Consider the following 16,239-nt stretch of genomic DNA (forward strand, 5'->3'; position numbering starts at 1 on the left):
TTGTAGACTAATGTGGGTTGTTATAGTGGTGTATTGTAGACTAATATGGGTTGTTGTAGTGTAGTGGTGTATTGTAGACTAATATGGGTTGTTGTAGTGTAGTGGTGTATTGTAGACTAATATGGGTTGTTGTAGTGTAGTGGTGTATTGTAGACTAATATGGGTTGTTGTAGTGTAGTGGTGTATTGTAGACTAATATGGGTTGTTGTAGTGTAGTGGTGTATTGTAGACTAATATGGGTTGTTGTAGTGTAGTGGTGTATTGTAGACTAATATGGGTTGTTGTAGTGTAGTGGTGTATTGTAGACTAATATGGGTTGTTGTAGTGTAGTGGTGTATTGTAGACTAATATGGGTTGTTGTAGTGTAGTGGTGTATTGTAGACTAATATGGGTTGTTGTAGTGTAGTGGTGTATTGTAGATTAATATGGGTTGTTGTAGTGTAGTGGTGTATTGTAGACTAATGTGGGTTGTTGTAGTGTAGTGGTGTATTATAGACTAATATGGGTTGTTGTAGTGTAGTGGTGTATTGTAGACTAATATGGGTTGTTATAGTGTAGTGGTGTATTGTAGACTAATATGGGTTGTTGTAGTGGTGTATTGTAGATTAATATGGGTTGTTGTAGTGTAGTGGTGTATTGTAGACTAATATGGGTTGTTGTAGTGTAGTGGTGTATTGTAGACTAATATGGGTTGTTGTAGTGTAGTGGTGTATTGTAGACTAATATGGGTTGTTGTAGTGTAGTGGTGTATTGTAGACTAATATGGGTTGTTGTAGTGTAGTGGTGTATTGTAGACTAATATGGGTTGTTGTAGTGTAGTGGTGTATTGTAGACTAATATGGGTTGTTGTAGTGTAGTGGTGTATTGTAGACTAATATGGGTTGTTGTAGTGTAGTGGTGTATTGTAGACTAATATGGGTTGTTGTAGTGTAGTGGTGTATTGTAGACTAATATGGGTTGTTGTAGTGTAGTGGTGTATTGTAGACTAATGTGGGTTGTTGTAGTGGTGTATTGTAGACTAATATGGGTTGTTGTAGTGTAGTGGTGTATTGTAGACTAATATGGGTTGTTGTAGTGTAGTGGTGTATTGTAGACTAATATGGGTTGTTGTAGTGTAGTGGTGTATTGTAGACTAATGTGGGTTGTTGTAGTGGTGTATTGTAGACTAATATGGGTTGTTGTAGTGTAGTGGTGTATTGTAGACTAATATGGGTTGTTGTAGTGTAGTGGTGTATTGTAGACTAATATGGGTTGTTGTAGTGGTGTATTATAGATTAATATGGGTTGTTGTAGTGTAGTGGTGTATTGTAGACTAATGTGGGTTGTTGTAGTGGTGTATTGTAGACTAATATGGGTTGTTGTAGTGTAGTGGTGTATTGTAGACTAATATGGGTTGTTGTAGTGTAGTGGTGTATTGTAGACTAATATGGGTTGTTGTAGTGTAGTGGTGTATTGTAGACTAATATGGGTTGTTGTAGTGGTGTATTGTAGACTAATATGGGTTGTTGTAGTGTAGTGGTGTATTGTAGACTAATATGGGTTGTTGTAGTGTAGTGGTGTATTGTAGACTAATATGGGTTGTTGTAGTGTAGTGGTGTATTATAGACTAATATGGGTTGTTGTAGTGGTGTATTGTAGACTAATATGGGTTGTTGTAGTGGTGTATTGTAGACTAATATGGGTTGTTGTAGTGGTGTATTGTAGACTAATATGGGTTGTTGTAGTGTAGTGGTGTATTGTAGACTAATATGGGTTGTTGTAGTGTAGTGGTGTATTGTAGACTAATATGGGTTGTTGTAGTGTAGTGGTGTATTGTAGACTAATATGGGTTGTTGTAGTGGTGTATTGTAGACTAATATGGGTTGTTGTAGTGGTGTATTGTAGACTAGTATGGGTTGTTGTAGTGTAGTGGTGTATTGTAGACTAATATGGGTTGTTGTAGTGTAGTGGTGTATTGTAGACTAATATGGGTTGTTGTAGTGTAGTGGTGTATTGTAGACTAATATGGGTTGTTGTAGTGGTGTATTGTAGACTAGTATGGGTTGTTGTAGTGTAGTGGTGTATTGTAGACTAATATGGGTTGTTGTAGTGTAGTGGTGTATTGTAGACTAGTATGGGTTGTTGTAGTGTAGTGGTGTATTGTAGACTAATATGGGTTGTTGTAGTGTAGTGGTGTATTGTAGACTAATATGGGTTGTTGTAGTGGTGTATTGTAGACTAGTATGGGTTGTTGTAGTGTAGTGGTGTATTGTAGACTAATATGGGTTGTTGTAGTGTAGTGGTGTATTGTAGACTAGTATGGGTTGTTGTAGTGTAGTGGTGTATTGTAGACTAATATGGGTTGTTGTAGTGTAGTGGTGTATTGTAGACTAGTATGGGTTGTTGTAGTGTAGTGGTGTATTGTAGACTAATATGGGTTGTTGTAGTGTAGTGGTGTATTGTAGACTAATATGGGTTGTTGTAGTGGTGTATTGTAGACTAGTATGGGTTGTTGTAGTGTAGTGGTGTATTGTAGACTAATATGGGTTGTTGTAGTGTAGTGGTGTATTGTAGACTAATATGGGTTGTTGTAGTGGTGTATTGTAGACTAATATGGGTTGTTGTAGTGGTGTATTGTAGACTAATATGGGCTGTTGTAGTGTAGTGGTGTATTGTAGACTAATATGGGTTGTTGTAGTGTAGTGGTGTATTGTAGACTAATATGGGTTGTTGTAGTGTAGTGGTGTATTGTAGACTAATATGGGTTGTTGTAGTGTAGTGGTGTATTGTAGACTAATATGGGTTGTTGTAGTGGTGTATTGTAGACTAATATGGGTTGTTGTAGTGTAGTGGTGTATTGTAGACTAATATGGGTTGTTGTAGTGTAGTGGTGTATTGTAGACTAATATGGGTTGTTGTAGTGTAGTGGTGTATTGTAGACTAATATGGGTTGTTGTAGTGGTGTATTGTAGACTAGTATGGGTTGTTGTAGTGTAGTGGTGTATTGTAGACTAATATGGGTTGTTGTAGTGTAGTGGTGTATTGTAGACTAGTATGGGTTGTTGTAGTGTAGTGGTGTATTGTAGACTAATATGGGTTGTTGTAGTGTAGTGGTGTATTGTAGACTAATATGGGTTGTTGTAGTGGTGTATTGTAGACTAGTATGGGTTGTTGTAGTGTAGTGGTGTATTGTAGACTAATATGGGTTGTTGTAGTGTAGTGGTGTATTGTAGACTAGTATGGGTTGTTGTAGTGTAGTGGTGTATTGTAGACTAATGTGGGTTGTTGTAGTGGTGTATTGTAGACTAATATGGGTTGTTGTAGTGTAGTGGTGTATTGTAGACTAATATGGGTTGTTGTAGTGTAGTGGTGTATTGTAGACTAATATGGGTTGTTGTAGTGTAGTGGTGTATTGTAGACTAATATGGGTTGTTGTAGTGTAGTGGTGTATTGTAGACTAATATGGGTTGTTGTAGTGTAGTGGTGTATTGTAGACTAATATGGGTTGTTGTAGTGTAGTGGTGTATTGTAGACTAATGAGGGTTGTTATAGTGGTGTATTGTAGACTAATATGGGTTGTTGTAGTGGTGTATTGTAGACTAATGAGGGTTGTTATAGTGGTGTATTGTAGACTAATGTGGGGTATTGTAGACTAATATGGGTTGTTATAGTGGTGTATTGTAGACTAATATGGGTTGTTGTAGTGGTGTATTGTAGACTAATATGGGTTGTTATAGTGTAGTGGTGTATTGTAGACTAATGAGGGTTGTTATAGTGGTGTATTGTAGACTAATATGGGTTGTTGTAGTGTAGTGGTGTATTGTAGATTAATATGGGTTGTTGTAGTGTAGTGGTGTATTGTAGACTAATATGGGTTGTTGTAGTGTAGTGGTGTATTGTAGACTAATATGGGTTGTTGTAGTGTAGTGGTGTATTGTAGACTAATATGGGTTGTTGTAGTGTAGTGGTGTATTGTAGACTAATATGGGTTGTTGTAGTGGTGTATTGTAGACTAATATGGGTTGTTGTAGTGTAGTGGTGTATTGTAGACTAATGTGGGTTGTTGTAGTGTAGTGGTGTATTGTAGACTAGTATGGGTTGTTGTAGTGTAGTGGTGTATTGTAGACTAATATGGGTTGTTGTAGTGTAGTGGTGTATTGTAGACTAGTATGGGTTGTTGTAGTGTAGTGGTGTATTGTAGACTAATATGGGTTGTTGTAGTGGTGTATTGTAGACTAATATGGGTTGTTGTAGTGTTGTGGTGTATTGTAGACTAGTATGGGTTGTTGTAGTGTAGTGGTGTATTGTAGACTAATATGGGTTGTTGTAGTGTAGTGGTGTATTGTAGACTAATATGGGTTGTTGTAGTGTAGTGGTGTATTGTAGACTAATATGGGTTGTAGTGGTGTATTGTAGACTAATGTGGGTTGTTGTAGTGGTGTATTGTAGACTAATATGGGTTGTTGTAGTGTAGTGGTGTATTGTAGACTAGTATGGGTTGTTGTAGTGGTGTATTGTAGACTAGTATGGGTTGTTGTAGTGGTGTATTGTAGACTAATATGGGTTGTTGTAGTGTAGTGGTGTATTGTAGACTAATATGGGTTGTTGTAGTGTAGTGGTGTATTGTAGACTAATATGGGTTGTTGTAGTGTAGTGGTGTATTGTAGACTAATATGGGTTGTTGTAGTGTAGTGGTGTATTGTAGACTAATGAGGGTTGTTATAGTGGTGTATTGTAGACTAATATGGGTTGTTGTAGTGGTGTATTGTAGACTAATGAGGGTTGTTATAGTGGTGTATTGTAGACTAATGTGGGGTATTGTAGACTAATATGGGTTGTTATAGTGGTGTATTGTAGACTAATATGGGTTGTTGTAGTGGTGTATTGTAGACTAATATGGGTTGTTATAGTGTAGTGGTGTATTGTAGACTAATGAGGGTTGTTATAGTGGTGTATTGTAGACTAATATGGGTTGTTGTAGTGTAGTGGTGTATTGTAGATTAATATGGGTTGTTGTAGTGTAGTGGTGTATTGTAGACTAATATGGGTTGTTGTAGTGTAGTGGTGTATTGTAGACTAATATGGGTTGTTGTAGTGTAGTGGTGTATTGTAGACTAATATGGGTTGTTGTAGTGTAGTGGTGTATTGTAGACTAATATGGGTTGTTGTAGTGGTGTATTGTAGACTAATATGGGTTGTTGTAGTGTAGTGGTGTATTGTAGACTAATGTGGGTTGTTGTAGTGTAGTGGTGTATTGTAGACTAATATGGGTTGTTGTAGTGTAGTGGTGTATTGTAGACTAATGTTGGTTGTTGTAGTGTAGTGGTGTATTGTAGACTAATATGGGTTGTTGTAGTGTAGTGGTGTATTGTAGACTAATATGGGTTGTTGTAGTGGTGTATTGTAGACTAATGTGGGTTGTTATAGTGGTGTATTGTAGACTAATATGGGTTGTTGTAGTGTAGTGGTGTATTGTAGACTAATATGGGTTGTTGTAGTGTAGTGGTGTATTGTAGACTAATATGGGTTGTTGTAGTGTAGTGGTGTATTGTAGACTAATATGGGTTGTTGTAGTGTAGTGGTGTATTGTAGACTAATATGGGTTGTTGTAGTGTAGTGGTGTATTGTAGACTAATATGGGTTGTTGTAGTGTAGTGGTGTATTGTAGACTAATATGGGTTGTTGTAGTGGTGTATTGTAGACTAATGTGGGTTGTTATAGTGGTGTATTGTAGACTAATATGGGTTGTTGTAGTGTAGTGGTGTATTGTAGACTAATATGGGTTGTTGTAGTGTAGTGGTGTATTGTAGACTAATATGGGTTGTTGTAGTGGTGTATTGTAGACTAATGTGGGTTGTTATAGTGGTGTATTGTAGACTAATATGGGTTGTTGTAGTGTAGTGGTGTATTGTAGACTAATATGGGTTGTTGTAGTGTAGTGGTGTATTGTAGACTAATATGGGTTGTTGTAGTGTAGTGGTGTATTGTAGACTAATATGGGTTGTTGTAGTGTAGTGGTGTATTGTAGACTAATATGGGTTGTTGTAGTGTAGTGGTGTATTGTAGACTAATATGGGTTGTTGTAGTGTAGTGGTGTATTGTAGACTAATATGGGTTGTTGTAGTGTAGTGGTGTATTGTAGACTAATATGGGTTGTTGTAGTGGTGTATTGTAGACTAATATGGGTTGTTATAGTGTAGTGGTGTATTGTAGACTAATATGGGTTGTTGTAGTGTAGTGGTGTATTGTAGACTAATATGGGTTGTTGTAGTGGTGTATTGTAGACTAATATGGGTTGTTGTAGTGGTGTATTGTAGACTAATGTGGGTTGTTATAGTGGTGTATTGTAGACTAATATGGGTTGTTGTAGTGTAGTGGTGTATTGTAGACTAATATGGGTTGTTGTAGTGGTGTATTGTAGACTAATATGGGTTGTTGTAGTGGTGTATTGTAGACTAATATGGGTTGTTATAGTGTAGTGGTGTATTGTAGACTAATATGGGTTGTTGTAGTGTAGTGGTGTATTGTAGACTAATATGGGTTGTTGTAGTGTAGTGGTGTATTGTAGACTAATATGGGTTGTTGTAGTGTAGTGGTGTATTGTAGACTAATATGGGTTGTTGTAGTGTAGTGGTGTATTGTAGACTAATATGGGTTGTTGTAGTGTAGTGGTGTATTGTAGACTAATATGGGTTGTTGTAGTGTAGTGGTGTATTGTAGACTAATATGGGTTGTTGTAGTGTAGTGGTGTATTGTAGACTAATATGGGTTGTTGTAGTGGTGTATTGTAGACTAATATGGGTTGTTATAGTGTAGTGGTGTATTGTAGACTAATATGGGTTGTTGTAGTGGTGTATTGTAGACTAATATGGGTTGTTGTAGTGGTGTATTGTAGACTAATGTGGGTTGTTATAGTGGTGTATTGTAGACTAATATGGGTTGTTGTAGTGTAGTGGTGTATTGTAGACTAATATGGGTTGTTGTAGTGTAGTGGTGTATTGTAGACTAATATGGGTTGTTGTAGTGTAGTGGTGTATTGTAGACTAATATGGGTTGTTGTAGTGGTGTATTGTAGACTAATATGGGTTGTTATAGTGTAGTGGTGTATTGTAGACTAATATGGGTTGTTGTAGTGGTGTATTGTAGACTAATATGGGTTGTTGTAGTGGTGTATTGTAGACTAATGTGGGTTGTTATAGTGGTGTATTGTAGACTAATATGGGTTGTTGTAGTGTAGTGGTGTATTGTAGACTAATATGGGTTGTTGTAGTGTAGTGGTGTATTGTAGACTAATATGGGTTGTTGTAGTGTAGTGGTGTATTGTAGACTAATATGGGTTGTTGTAGTGGTGTATTGTAGACTAATATGGGTTGTTGTAGTGGTGTATTGTAGACTAATGTGGGTTGTTATAGTGGTGTATTGTAGACTAATATGGGTTGTTGTAGTGTAGTGGTGTATTGTAGACTAATATGGGTTGTTGTAGTGTAGTGGTGTATTGTAGACTAATATGGGTTGTTGTAGTGTAGTGGTGTATTGTAGACTAATATGGGTTGTTGTAGTGGTGTATTGTAGACTAATATGGGTTGTTGTAGTGGTGTATTGTAGACTAATGTGGGTTGTTATAGTGGTGTATTGTAGACTAATATGGGTTGTTGTAGTGTAGTGGTGTATTGTAGACTAATATGGGTTGTTGTAGTGGTGTATTGTAGACTAATATGGGTTGTTGTAGTGGTGTATTGTAGACTAATATGGGTTGTTGTAGTGGTGTATTGTAGACTAATATGGGTTGTTGTAGTGGTGTATTGTAGACTAATATGGGTTGTTATAGTGGTGTATTGTAGACTAATGTGGGGTATTGTAGACTAATATGGGTTGTTGTAGTGTAGTGGTGTATTGTAGACTAATGTGGGTTGTTATAGTGGTGTATTGTAGACTAATATGGGTTGTTGTAGTGTAGTGGTGTATTGTAGACTAATATGGGTTGTTATAGTGTAGTGGTGTATTGTAGACTAATATGGGTTGTTGTAGTGGTGTATTGTAGACTAATATGGGTTGTTGTGGTGTATTGTAGACTAATATGGGTTGTTGTGGTGTATTATAGACTAATATGGGTTGTTGTAGTGTAGTGGTGTATTGTAGACTAATATGGGTTGCTGTGGTGTAGTGGTGTATTGAGCTGTTGCATTTCACCTTTGAGTTGAGCATGATCTCAGGCGCACGGTACCAACGAGTCGCAACGTACTCTGTCAGGAAGCCCGTGTGGTCATGGTCCGGGTCAGCCACACGTGCAAGACCAAAGTCACAGATCTAAGGAGGGGGAGGAGTTTAGAAAGGAGAGAAGGGAGGAGAGGAGGGTAGAGAAGGAGGGTGGAGAGAGACGAGTGGGTGGACCTGGTGCTATTTTGTAAAAATCAATCCACAAACTTGAGGTCGCAGATGATAATGAGCAGTAGGTTTAGGCCTCGGTGCAGGACATTAGGGTCAGGGTTCTGTACCTCTAGATAACAGATGATAATGAGCAGTAGGTTTAGGCCTCGGTGCAGGACATTAGGGTCAGGGTTCTGTACCTCTAGATAACAGATGATAATGAGCAGTAGGTTTAGGCCTCGGTGCAGGACATTAGGGTCAGGGTTCTGTACCTCTAGATAACAGATGATAATGAGCAGTAGGTTTAGGCCTCGGTGCAGGACATTAGGGTCAGGGTTCTGTACCTCTAGATAACAGATGATAATGAGCAGTAGGTTTAGGCCTCGGTGCAGGACATTAGGGTCAGGGTTCTGTACCTCTAGATAACAGATGATAATGAGCAGTAGGTTTAGGCCTCGGTGCAGGACATTAGGGTCAGGGTTCTGTACCTCTAGATAACAGATGATAATGAGCAGTAGGTTTAGGCCTCGGTTCAGGACATTAGGGTCAGGGTTCGGTACCTCTAGATAACAGATGATAATGAGCAGTAGGTTTAGGCCTCGGTGCAGGACATTAGGGTCAGGGTTCTGTACCTCTAGATAACAGATGATAATGAGCAGTAGGTTTAGGCCTCGGTGCAGGACGTTAGGGTCAGGGTTCTGTACCTCTAGATAACAGATGATAATGAGCAGTAGGTTTAGGCCTCGGTTCAGGACATTAGGGTCAGGGTTCGGTACCTCTAGATAACAGATGATAATGAGCAGTAGGTTTAGGCCTCGGTGCAGGACATTAGGGTCAGGGTTCTGTACCTCTAGATAACAGATGATAATGAGCAGTAGGTTTAGGCCTCGGTGCAGGACATTAGGGTCAGGGTTCTGTACCTCTAGATAACAGATGATAATGAGCAGTAGGTTTAGGCCTCGGTTCAGGACATTAGGGTCAGGGTTCTGTACCTCTAGATAACAGATGATAATGAGCAGTAGGTTTAGGCCTCGGTGCAGGACATTAGGGTCAGGGTTCTGTACCTCTAGATAACAGATGATAATGAGCAGTAGGCATAAAAAATATATTTTTTAAATCTAAGGACATTTGCTGTAAAACAGCACAATTTTCTCTGCCCCACAGAGCAGTACATTAGGGGATGAGGGGCAGGGATCAGAGGTCAGGGTTCTGTACCTTTAGATCACAGGTGGTATTGAGCAGCAGGTTGGAGGGTTTGAGGTCGCGGTGCAGGACGTTAGCTGAGTGGATGTACTTCAGGCCTCTCAGGATCTGGTACAGGAAGTAACAGATGTGATCGTTGCTCAGGTGCTGGGTCTTCAGCAGCTTATACAGATCTGTCTCCATCAGGTCCTGCACGATGTAGCTGGATAACAGAGGGTTAAGGAACAAACTCGACTGGGGCTGTTCATCACACTGCTGCTGTGTTGGTGGGGAGAAAGAGAGAGATCTCAGCAGGCTCTGCCCAAACCACACGACTAACACTATGTTTCATAAAGTCTTCACTATCTCATCCTAGGCAGATGGCCTGAGGTCATCGGCCTTTGATCTAATGAGCAGGAAACTTGACTTCACCAAAGAAATAAAAAAATGCAGACTTTGTAATCCTACAAGAAACATGGTATAGAGGAGACGGACTGCATGGCCAGGCACAACTTCAACACCATCTTTAAGTTTGCGGACAACACAACAGTGGTAGGCCTGATAACCAACAACGACTAGACAGCCAATAGGGAGGAGGTCAGAGACCTGGCCGGGTGGTGCCAGAATAACATCCTATCCCTCAACGTAACCAAGACAAAGGAGATGATTGTGGACTACAGGAAAAGGAGGACAGAGAAAGTCCCCATTCTCATTGACGGGGCTTCAGTAGAGCAGGTTGAGAGCTTCAAGTTCCTTGGCGTCCACATCACCAACAAACTAGAATGGTCCAAACACACCATGACAGCCGTGAAGAGGGCACGACAAAGCCTATTCCCTCTCAGGAAACAAAAAAGATTTAGCATGGGTCCTGAGATCCTCAAAAAGGTTCTACAGCTGCAATATCGAGAGCATCACTGACTGGTACGGTAACTGCTCGGCCTCTGACTGCAAGTCACTACAGAGGGTAGTGCGAATGGCCCAGTACATCACTGGGGCCAAGCTTCCTGCCAGGCGGTGTCAGAGGAAGGCCCTGAAAATTGTCAAAAGACTCCAGCCTCCCCAGTCATAGACTGTTCTCTCTGCTACCACACGGCAAGCGCTACCGGAGGGGGCAATATCTAGGTCCAAAAGGCTTCTCAACAGCTTTTACCCCCAAGCCATATGACTCCTGAACAGGTAATCAAATGGCTCCCTGGACGATTTGCATTGTGTGCCCCCCCCTGAAACCCCTAATTTACACTGCTGCTCTGTTTTCTGTTTCATCAATGCATAGTCACTAACTATACATTCATGTACATATCACCTTAATTAGCCCAACCTCTAGCCCCCTCTAGCGTACACAGCCCCCCCTCTAGCGTACACAGCCCCCCCTCTAGCGTACACAGCCCCCCCTCTAGCGTACACAGCCCCCCTAGCGTACACAGCCCCCCTAGCGTACACAGCCCCCCTAGCGTACACAGCCCCTCTAGCGTACACAGCCCCTCTAGCGTACACAGCCCCCCTAGCGTACACAGCCCCCCTAGCGTACACAGCCCCTCTAGCGTACACAGCCCCTCTAGCGTACACAGCCCCCCTAGCGTACACAGCCCCCCTAGCGTACACAGCCCCCCTAGCGTAACAAGCCCCTCTAGCGTACACAGCCCCTCTAGCGTACACAGCCCCTCTAGCGTACACAGCCCCTCTAGCGTACACAGCCCCTCTAGCGTACACAGCCCCTCTTCTGTTATGTTTCACTGTTGTTTTTATTTCTTTACTTACCTATTGTTCACCTAAAACCTTTTTTTGTACTTAAAAAACAAAACAAATCGCACTATTGGTTAGAGCCTGTTGTATTCAGCATTTCACTGTGAGGTCTACTACACCTGTTGTATTCAGCATTTCACTGAGGTCTACTACACCTGTTGTATTCAGCATTTCACTGTGAGGTCTACTACACCTGTTGTATTCAGCATTTCACTGTGAGGTCTACTACACCTGTTGTATTCAGCATTTCACTGTGAGGTATATTACACCTGTTGTATTCAGCATTTCACTGTGAGGTCGACTACACCTGTTGTATTCAGCATTTCACTGTATGGTCTACTACACCTGTTGTATTCAGCATTTCACTGTGAGGTCTACTACACCTGTTGTATTCAGCATTTCACTGTGAGGTCTACTACACCTGTTGTATTCAGCATTTCACTGTAAGGTCTACTACACCTGTTGTATTCAGCATTTCACTGTGAGGTCTACTACACCTGTTGTATTCAGCATTTCACTGTGAGGTCTACTACACCTGTTGTATTCAGCATTTCACAGTGAGGTCTACTACACCTGTTGTATTCAGCATTTCCCTGTGAGGTCTACAACACCTGTTGTATTCAGCATTTCACTGTGAGGTCTACTACACCTGTTGTATTCAGCATTTCCCTGTGAGGTCTACTACACCTGTTGTATTCAGCATTTCACTGTGAGGTCTACTACACCTGTTGTATTCAGCATTTCACTGTAAGGTCTACTACACCTGTTGTATTCAGCATTTCACTGTGAGGTCTACTACACCTGTTGTATTCAGCATTTCACTGTGAGGTCTACTACACCTGTTGTATTCAGCATTTCACTGTAAGGTCTACTACACCTGTTGTATTCAGCATTTCACTGTGAGGTCTACTACACCTGTTGTATTCAGCATTTCACTGTAAGGTCTACTACACCTGTTGTATTCAGCATTTCACTGAGGTCTACTACACCTGTTGTATTCAGCATTTCACTGTAAGGTCTACTACACCTGTTGTATTCAGCATTTCACTGTGAGGTCTACTACACCTGTTGTATTCAGCATTTCACTGTGAGGTCTACTACACCTGTTGTATTCAGCATTTCACTGTAAGGTCTACTACACCTGTTGTATTCAGCATTTCACTGTGATGTCTACTACACCTGTTGTATTCAGCATTTCACTGTAAGGTCTACTACACCTGTTGTATTCAGCATTTCACTATGAGGTCTACTACACCTGTTGTATTCAGCATTTCACTGTAAGGTCTACTACACCTGTTGTATTCAGCATTTCACTGTGAGGTCTACTACACCTGTTGTATTCAGCATTTCACTGTGAGGTCTACTACACCTGTTGTATTCAGCATTTCACTGTGAGGTCTACTACACCTGTTGTATTCAGCATTTCACTGTAAGGTCTACTACACCTGTTGTATTCAGCATTTCACTGTAAGGTCTACTACACCTGTTGTATTCAGCATTTCACTGTGAGGTCTACTACACCTGTTGTATTCAGCATTTCCCTGTGAGGTCTACTACACCTGTTGTATTCAGCATTTCACTGTGAGGTCTACTACACCTGTTGTATTCAGCATTTCACTGTAAGGTCTACTACACCTGTTGTATTCAGCATTTCACTGTGAGGTCTACTACACCTGTTGTATTCAGCATTTCACTGTGAGGTCTACTACACCTGTTGTATTCAGCATTTCACTGTGAGGTCTACTACACCTGTTGTATTCAGCATTTCACTGTGAGGTCTACTACACCTGTTGTATTCAGCATTTCACTGTAAGGTCTACTACACCTGTTGTATTCAGCATTTCACTGTGAGGTCTACTACACCTGTTGTATTCAGCATTTCACTGTGAGGTCTACTACACCTGTTGTATTCAGCATTTCACTGTAAGGTCTACTACACCTGTTGTATTCAGTATTTCACTGTAAGGTCTACTACACCTGTTGTATTCAGCATTTCACTGTGAGGTCTACTACACCTGTTGTATTCAGCATTTCACTGTGAGGTCTACTACACCTGTTGTATTCAGCATTTCACTGTGAGGTCTACTACACCTGTTGAATTCAGCATTTCACTGTAAGGTCTACTACACCTGTTGTATTCAGCATTTCACTGTAAGGTCTACTACACCTGTTGTATTCAGCATTTCACTGTGAGGTATACTACACCTGTTGTATTCAGCATTTCACTGAGGTCTACTACACCTGTTGTATTCAGCATTTCACTGTGAGGTCTACTACACCTGTTGTATTCAGCATTTCACTGTAAGGTCTACTACACCTGTTGTATTCAGCAGTTCACTGTAAGGTCTACTACACCTGTTGTATTCAGCATTTCACTGTGAGGTCTACTACACCTGTTGTATTCAGCAGTTCACTGTAAGGTCTACTACACCTGTTGTATTCAGCATTTCACTGTAAGGTCTACTACACCTGTTGTATTCAGCATTTCACTGTAAGGTCTACTGCACCTGTTGTATTCAGCATTTCACTGTAAGGTCTACTACACCTGTTGTATTCAGCATTTCACTGTGAGGTCTACTACACCTGTTGTATTCAGCATTTCACTGTAAGGTCTACTACACCTGTTGTATTCAGCATTTCACTGTGAGGTCTACTACACCTGTTGTATTCAGCATTTCACTGTGAGGTCTACTACACCTGTTGTATTCAGCATTTCACTGTGAGGTCTACTACACCTGTTGTATTCAGCATTTCACTGTAAGGTCTATTACACCTGTTGTATACAGCATTTCACTGTAAGGTCTACTACACCTGTTGTATTCAGCATTTCACTGTGAGGTCTACTACACCTGTTGTATTCAGCATTTCACTGTGAGGTCTACTACACCTGTTGTATTCAGCATTTCACTGTGAGGTCTACTACACCTGTTGTATTCAGCATTTCACTGTAAGGTCTACTACACCTGTTGTATTCAGCATTTCACTGTGAGGTCTACTACACCTGTTGTATTCAGCATTTCACTGTAAGGTCTACTACACCTGTTGTATTCAGCATTTCACTGTAAGGTCTACTACACCTGTTGTATTCAGCATTTCACTGTGAGGTCTACTACACCTGTTGTATTCAGCATTTCACTGTAAGGTCTACTACACCTGTTGTATTCAGCATTTCACTGTGAGGTCTACTACACCTGTTGTATTCAGCATTTCACTGTAAGGTCTACTACACCTGTTGTATTCAGCATTTCACTGTAAGGTCTACTACACCTGTTGTATTCAGCATTTCACTGTAAGGTCTACTACACCTGTTGTATTCAGCATTTCACTGTGAGGTCTACTACACCTGTTGTATTCAGCATTTCACTGTAAGGTCTACTACACCTGTTGTATTCAGCATTTCACTGTAAGGTCTACTACACCTGTTGTATTCAGCATTTCACTGTAAGGTCTACTACACCTGTTGTATTCAGCATTTCACTGTAAGGTCTACTACACCTGTTGTATTCAGCATTTCACTGTAAGGTCTACTACACCTGTTGTATTCGGCATTTCACTGTAAGGTCTACTACACCTGTTGTATTCAGCATTTCACTGTAAGGTCTACTACACCTGTTGTATTCAGCATTTCACTGTGAGGTCTACTACACCTGTTGTATTCAGCATTTCACTGTGAGGTCTACTACACCTGTTGTATTCAGCATTTCACTGTGAGGTCTACTACACCTGTTGTATTCGGTGAAATAAAATAAAATGTGATTTGGACCCACTGGTTGTCCTCTAGGTTACAGAGAGCTGGTAGTCCCATCCACCACACTACCAGGTGGGTGGTATAGAGGAGATGGACCCACTGGTTGCCCTCTAGGTTACAGAGAGCTGGTAGTCCCATCCACCACACTACCAGGTGGGTGGTATAGAGGAGATGGACCCACTGGTTGTCCTCTAGGTTACAGAGAGCTGGTAGTCCCATCCACCACACTACCAGGTTGGTGGTATAGAGGAGATGGACCCACTGGTTGTCCTCTAGGTTACAGAGAGCTGGTAGTCCCATCCACCACACTACCAGGTTGGTGGTATAGAGGAGATGGACCCACTGGTTGTCCTCTAGGTTACAGAGAGCTGGTAGTCCCCTCCACCACACTACCAGGTTGGTGGTATAGAGGATATGGACCCACTGGTTGTCCTCTAGGTTACAGAGAGCTGGTAGTCCCATCCACCACACTACCAGGTTGGTGGTATAGAGGAGATGGACCCACTGGTTGTCCTCTAGGTTACAGAGAGCTGGTAGTCCCATCCACCACACTACCAGGTTGGTGGTATAGAGGATATGGACCCACTGGTTGTCCTCTAGGTTACAGAGAGCTGGTAGTCCCGTCACAAAAGTGTGCTAATATGGTATAGAACTCAATCTACTAAATTAGTCAAAACAGGGACATTTTACATGTGTCTAGAAATTAACAAGAAAATGATCCTAACAGAGAAAAATGTTCTCCTGAGTGCTACCTATAGCCCCGCACTACAATCCCCATACTTTAACCTAGGGGGTAGTATTTTCATTTTTGGAAAAATAATGCCCCCAAAGTAAACAGATATTTTATCAGGACAAGATGCTAGAATATGCATATAATTGACAGCTTAGGATAGAAAAGACTAAAGTTTCCAAAACTGTAAAAATATTGTCTGTGAGTATAACAGAACTGATATTACAGGCGAAAGCCTGAGAAAAATCCAAACAGGAAGGGACTCTTATTTAGAAAACTCTGCGTTCCTATGCGTCCCTATTGAGCAGTGAATGAGATTTTTCTCTTTTTCTATGGCTTCCCTAATGTGTCTAGTGTCACAATACATAGTTTCAGGCTTTTATTTTGAAAAATTAGCCTGAACATCAATGTCAGTGGTCAGCTGAAGTCTCTCAGAGTGTTTTGTGCGTAAAGGACAAATGCGGCCATTGTTTCTCTCTATCCTACTAAG

At 40.8% G+C, this 16,239-nt stretch overlaps 1 protein-coding gene across 1 annotated transcript in view; it reads right to left on the minus strand.

The window, feature by feature from the left end:
* Positions 1–16,239, minus strand: part of LOC110525139 (mitogen-activated protein kinase 1) — an 89,362-nt gene that overhangs the window by 35,679 nt on the left and 37,444 nt on the right. Inside the window, exons 3-4 of the mRNA XM_036979177.1 lie at positions 9,562–9,751; positions 8,170–8,286 (exon numbers count right to left, since the gene is read on the minus strand). Coding sequence (XP_036835072.1) covers positions 8,170–8,286; positions 9,562–9,751 — 307 coding nt within the window. The remainder of the gene's footprint in view (positions 1–8,169; positions 8,287–9,561; positions 9,752–16,239) is intronic.

This window comes from Oncorhynchus mykiss, chromosome 6, assembly GCF_013265735.2.
Source record: "Oncorhynchus mykiss isolate Arlee chromosome 6, USDA_OmykA_1.1, whole genome shotgun sequence".
Lineage (NCBI taxonomy): Eukaryota > Metazoa > Chordata > Actinopteri > Salmoniformes > Salmonidae > Oncorhynchus > Oncorhynchus mykiss.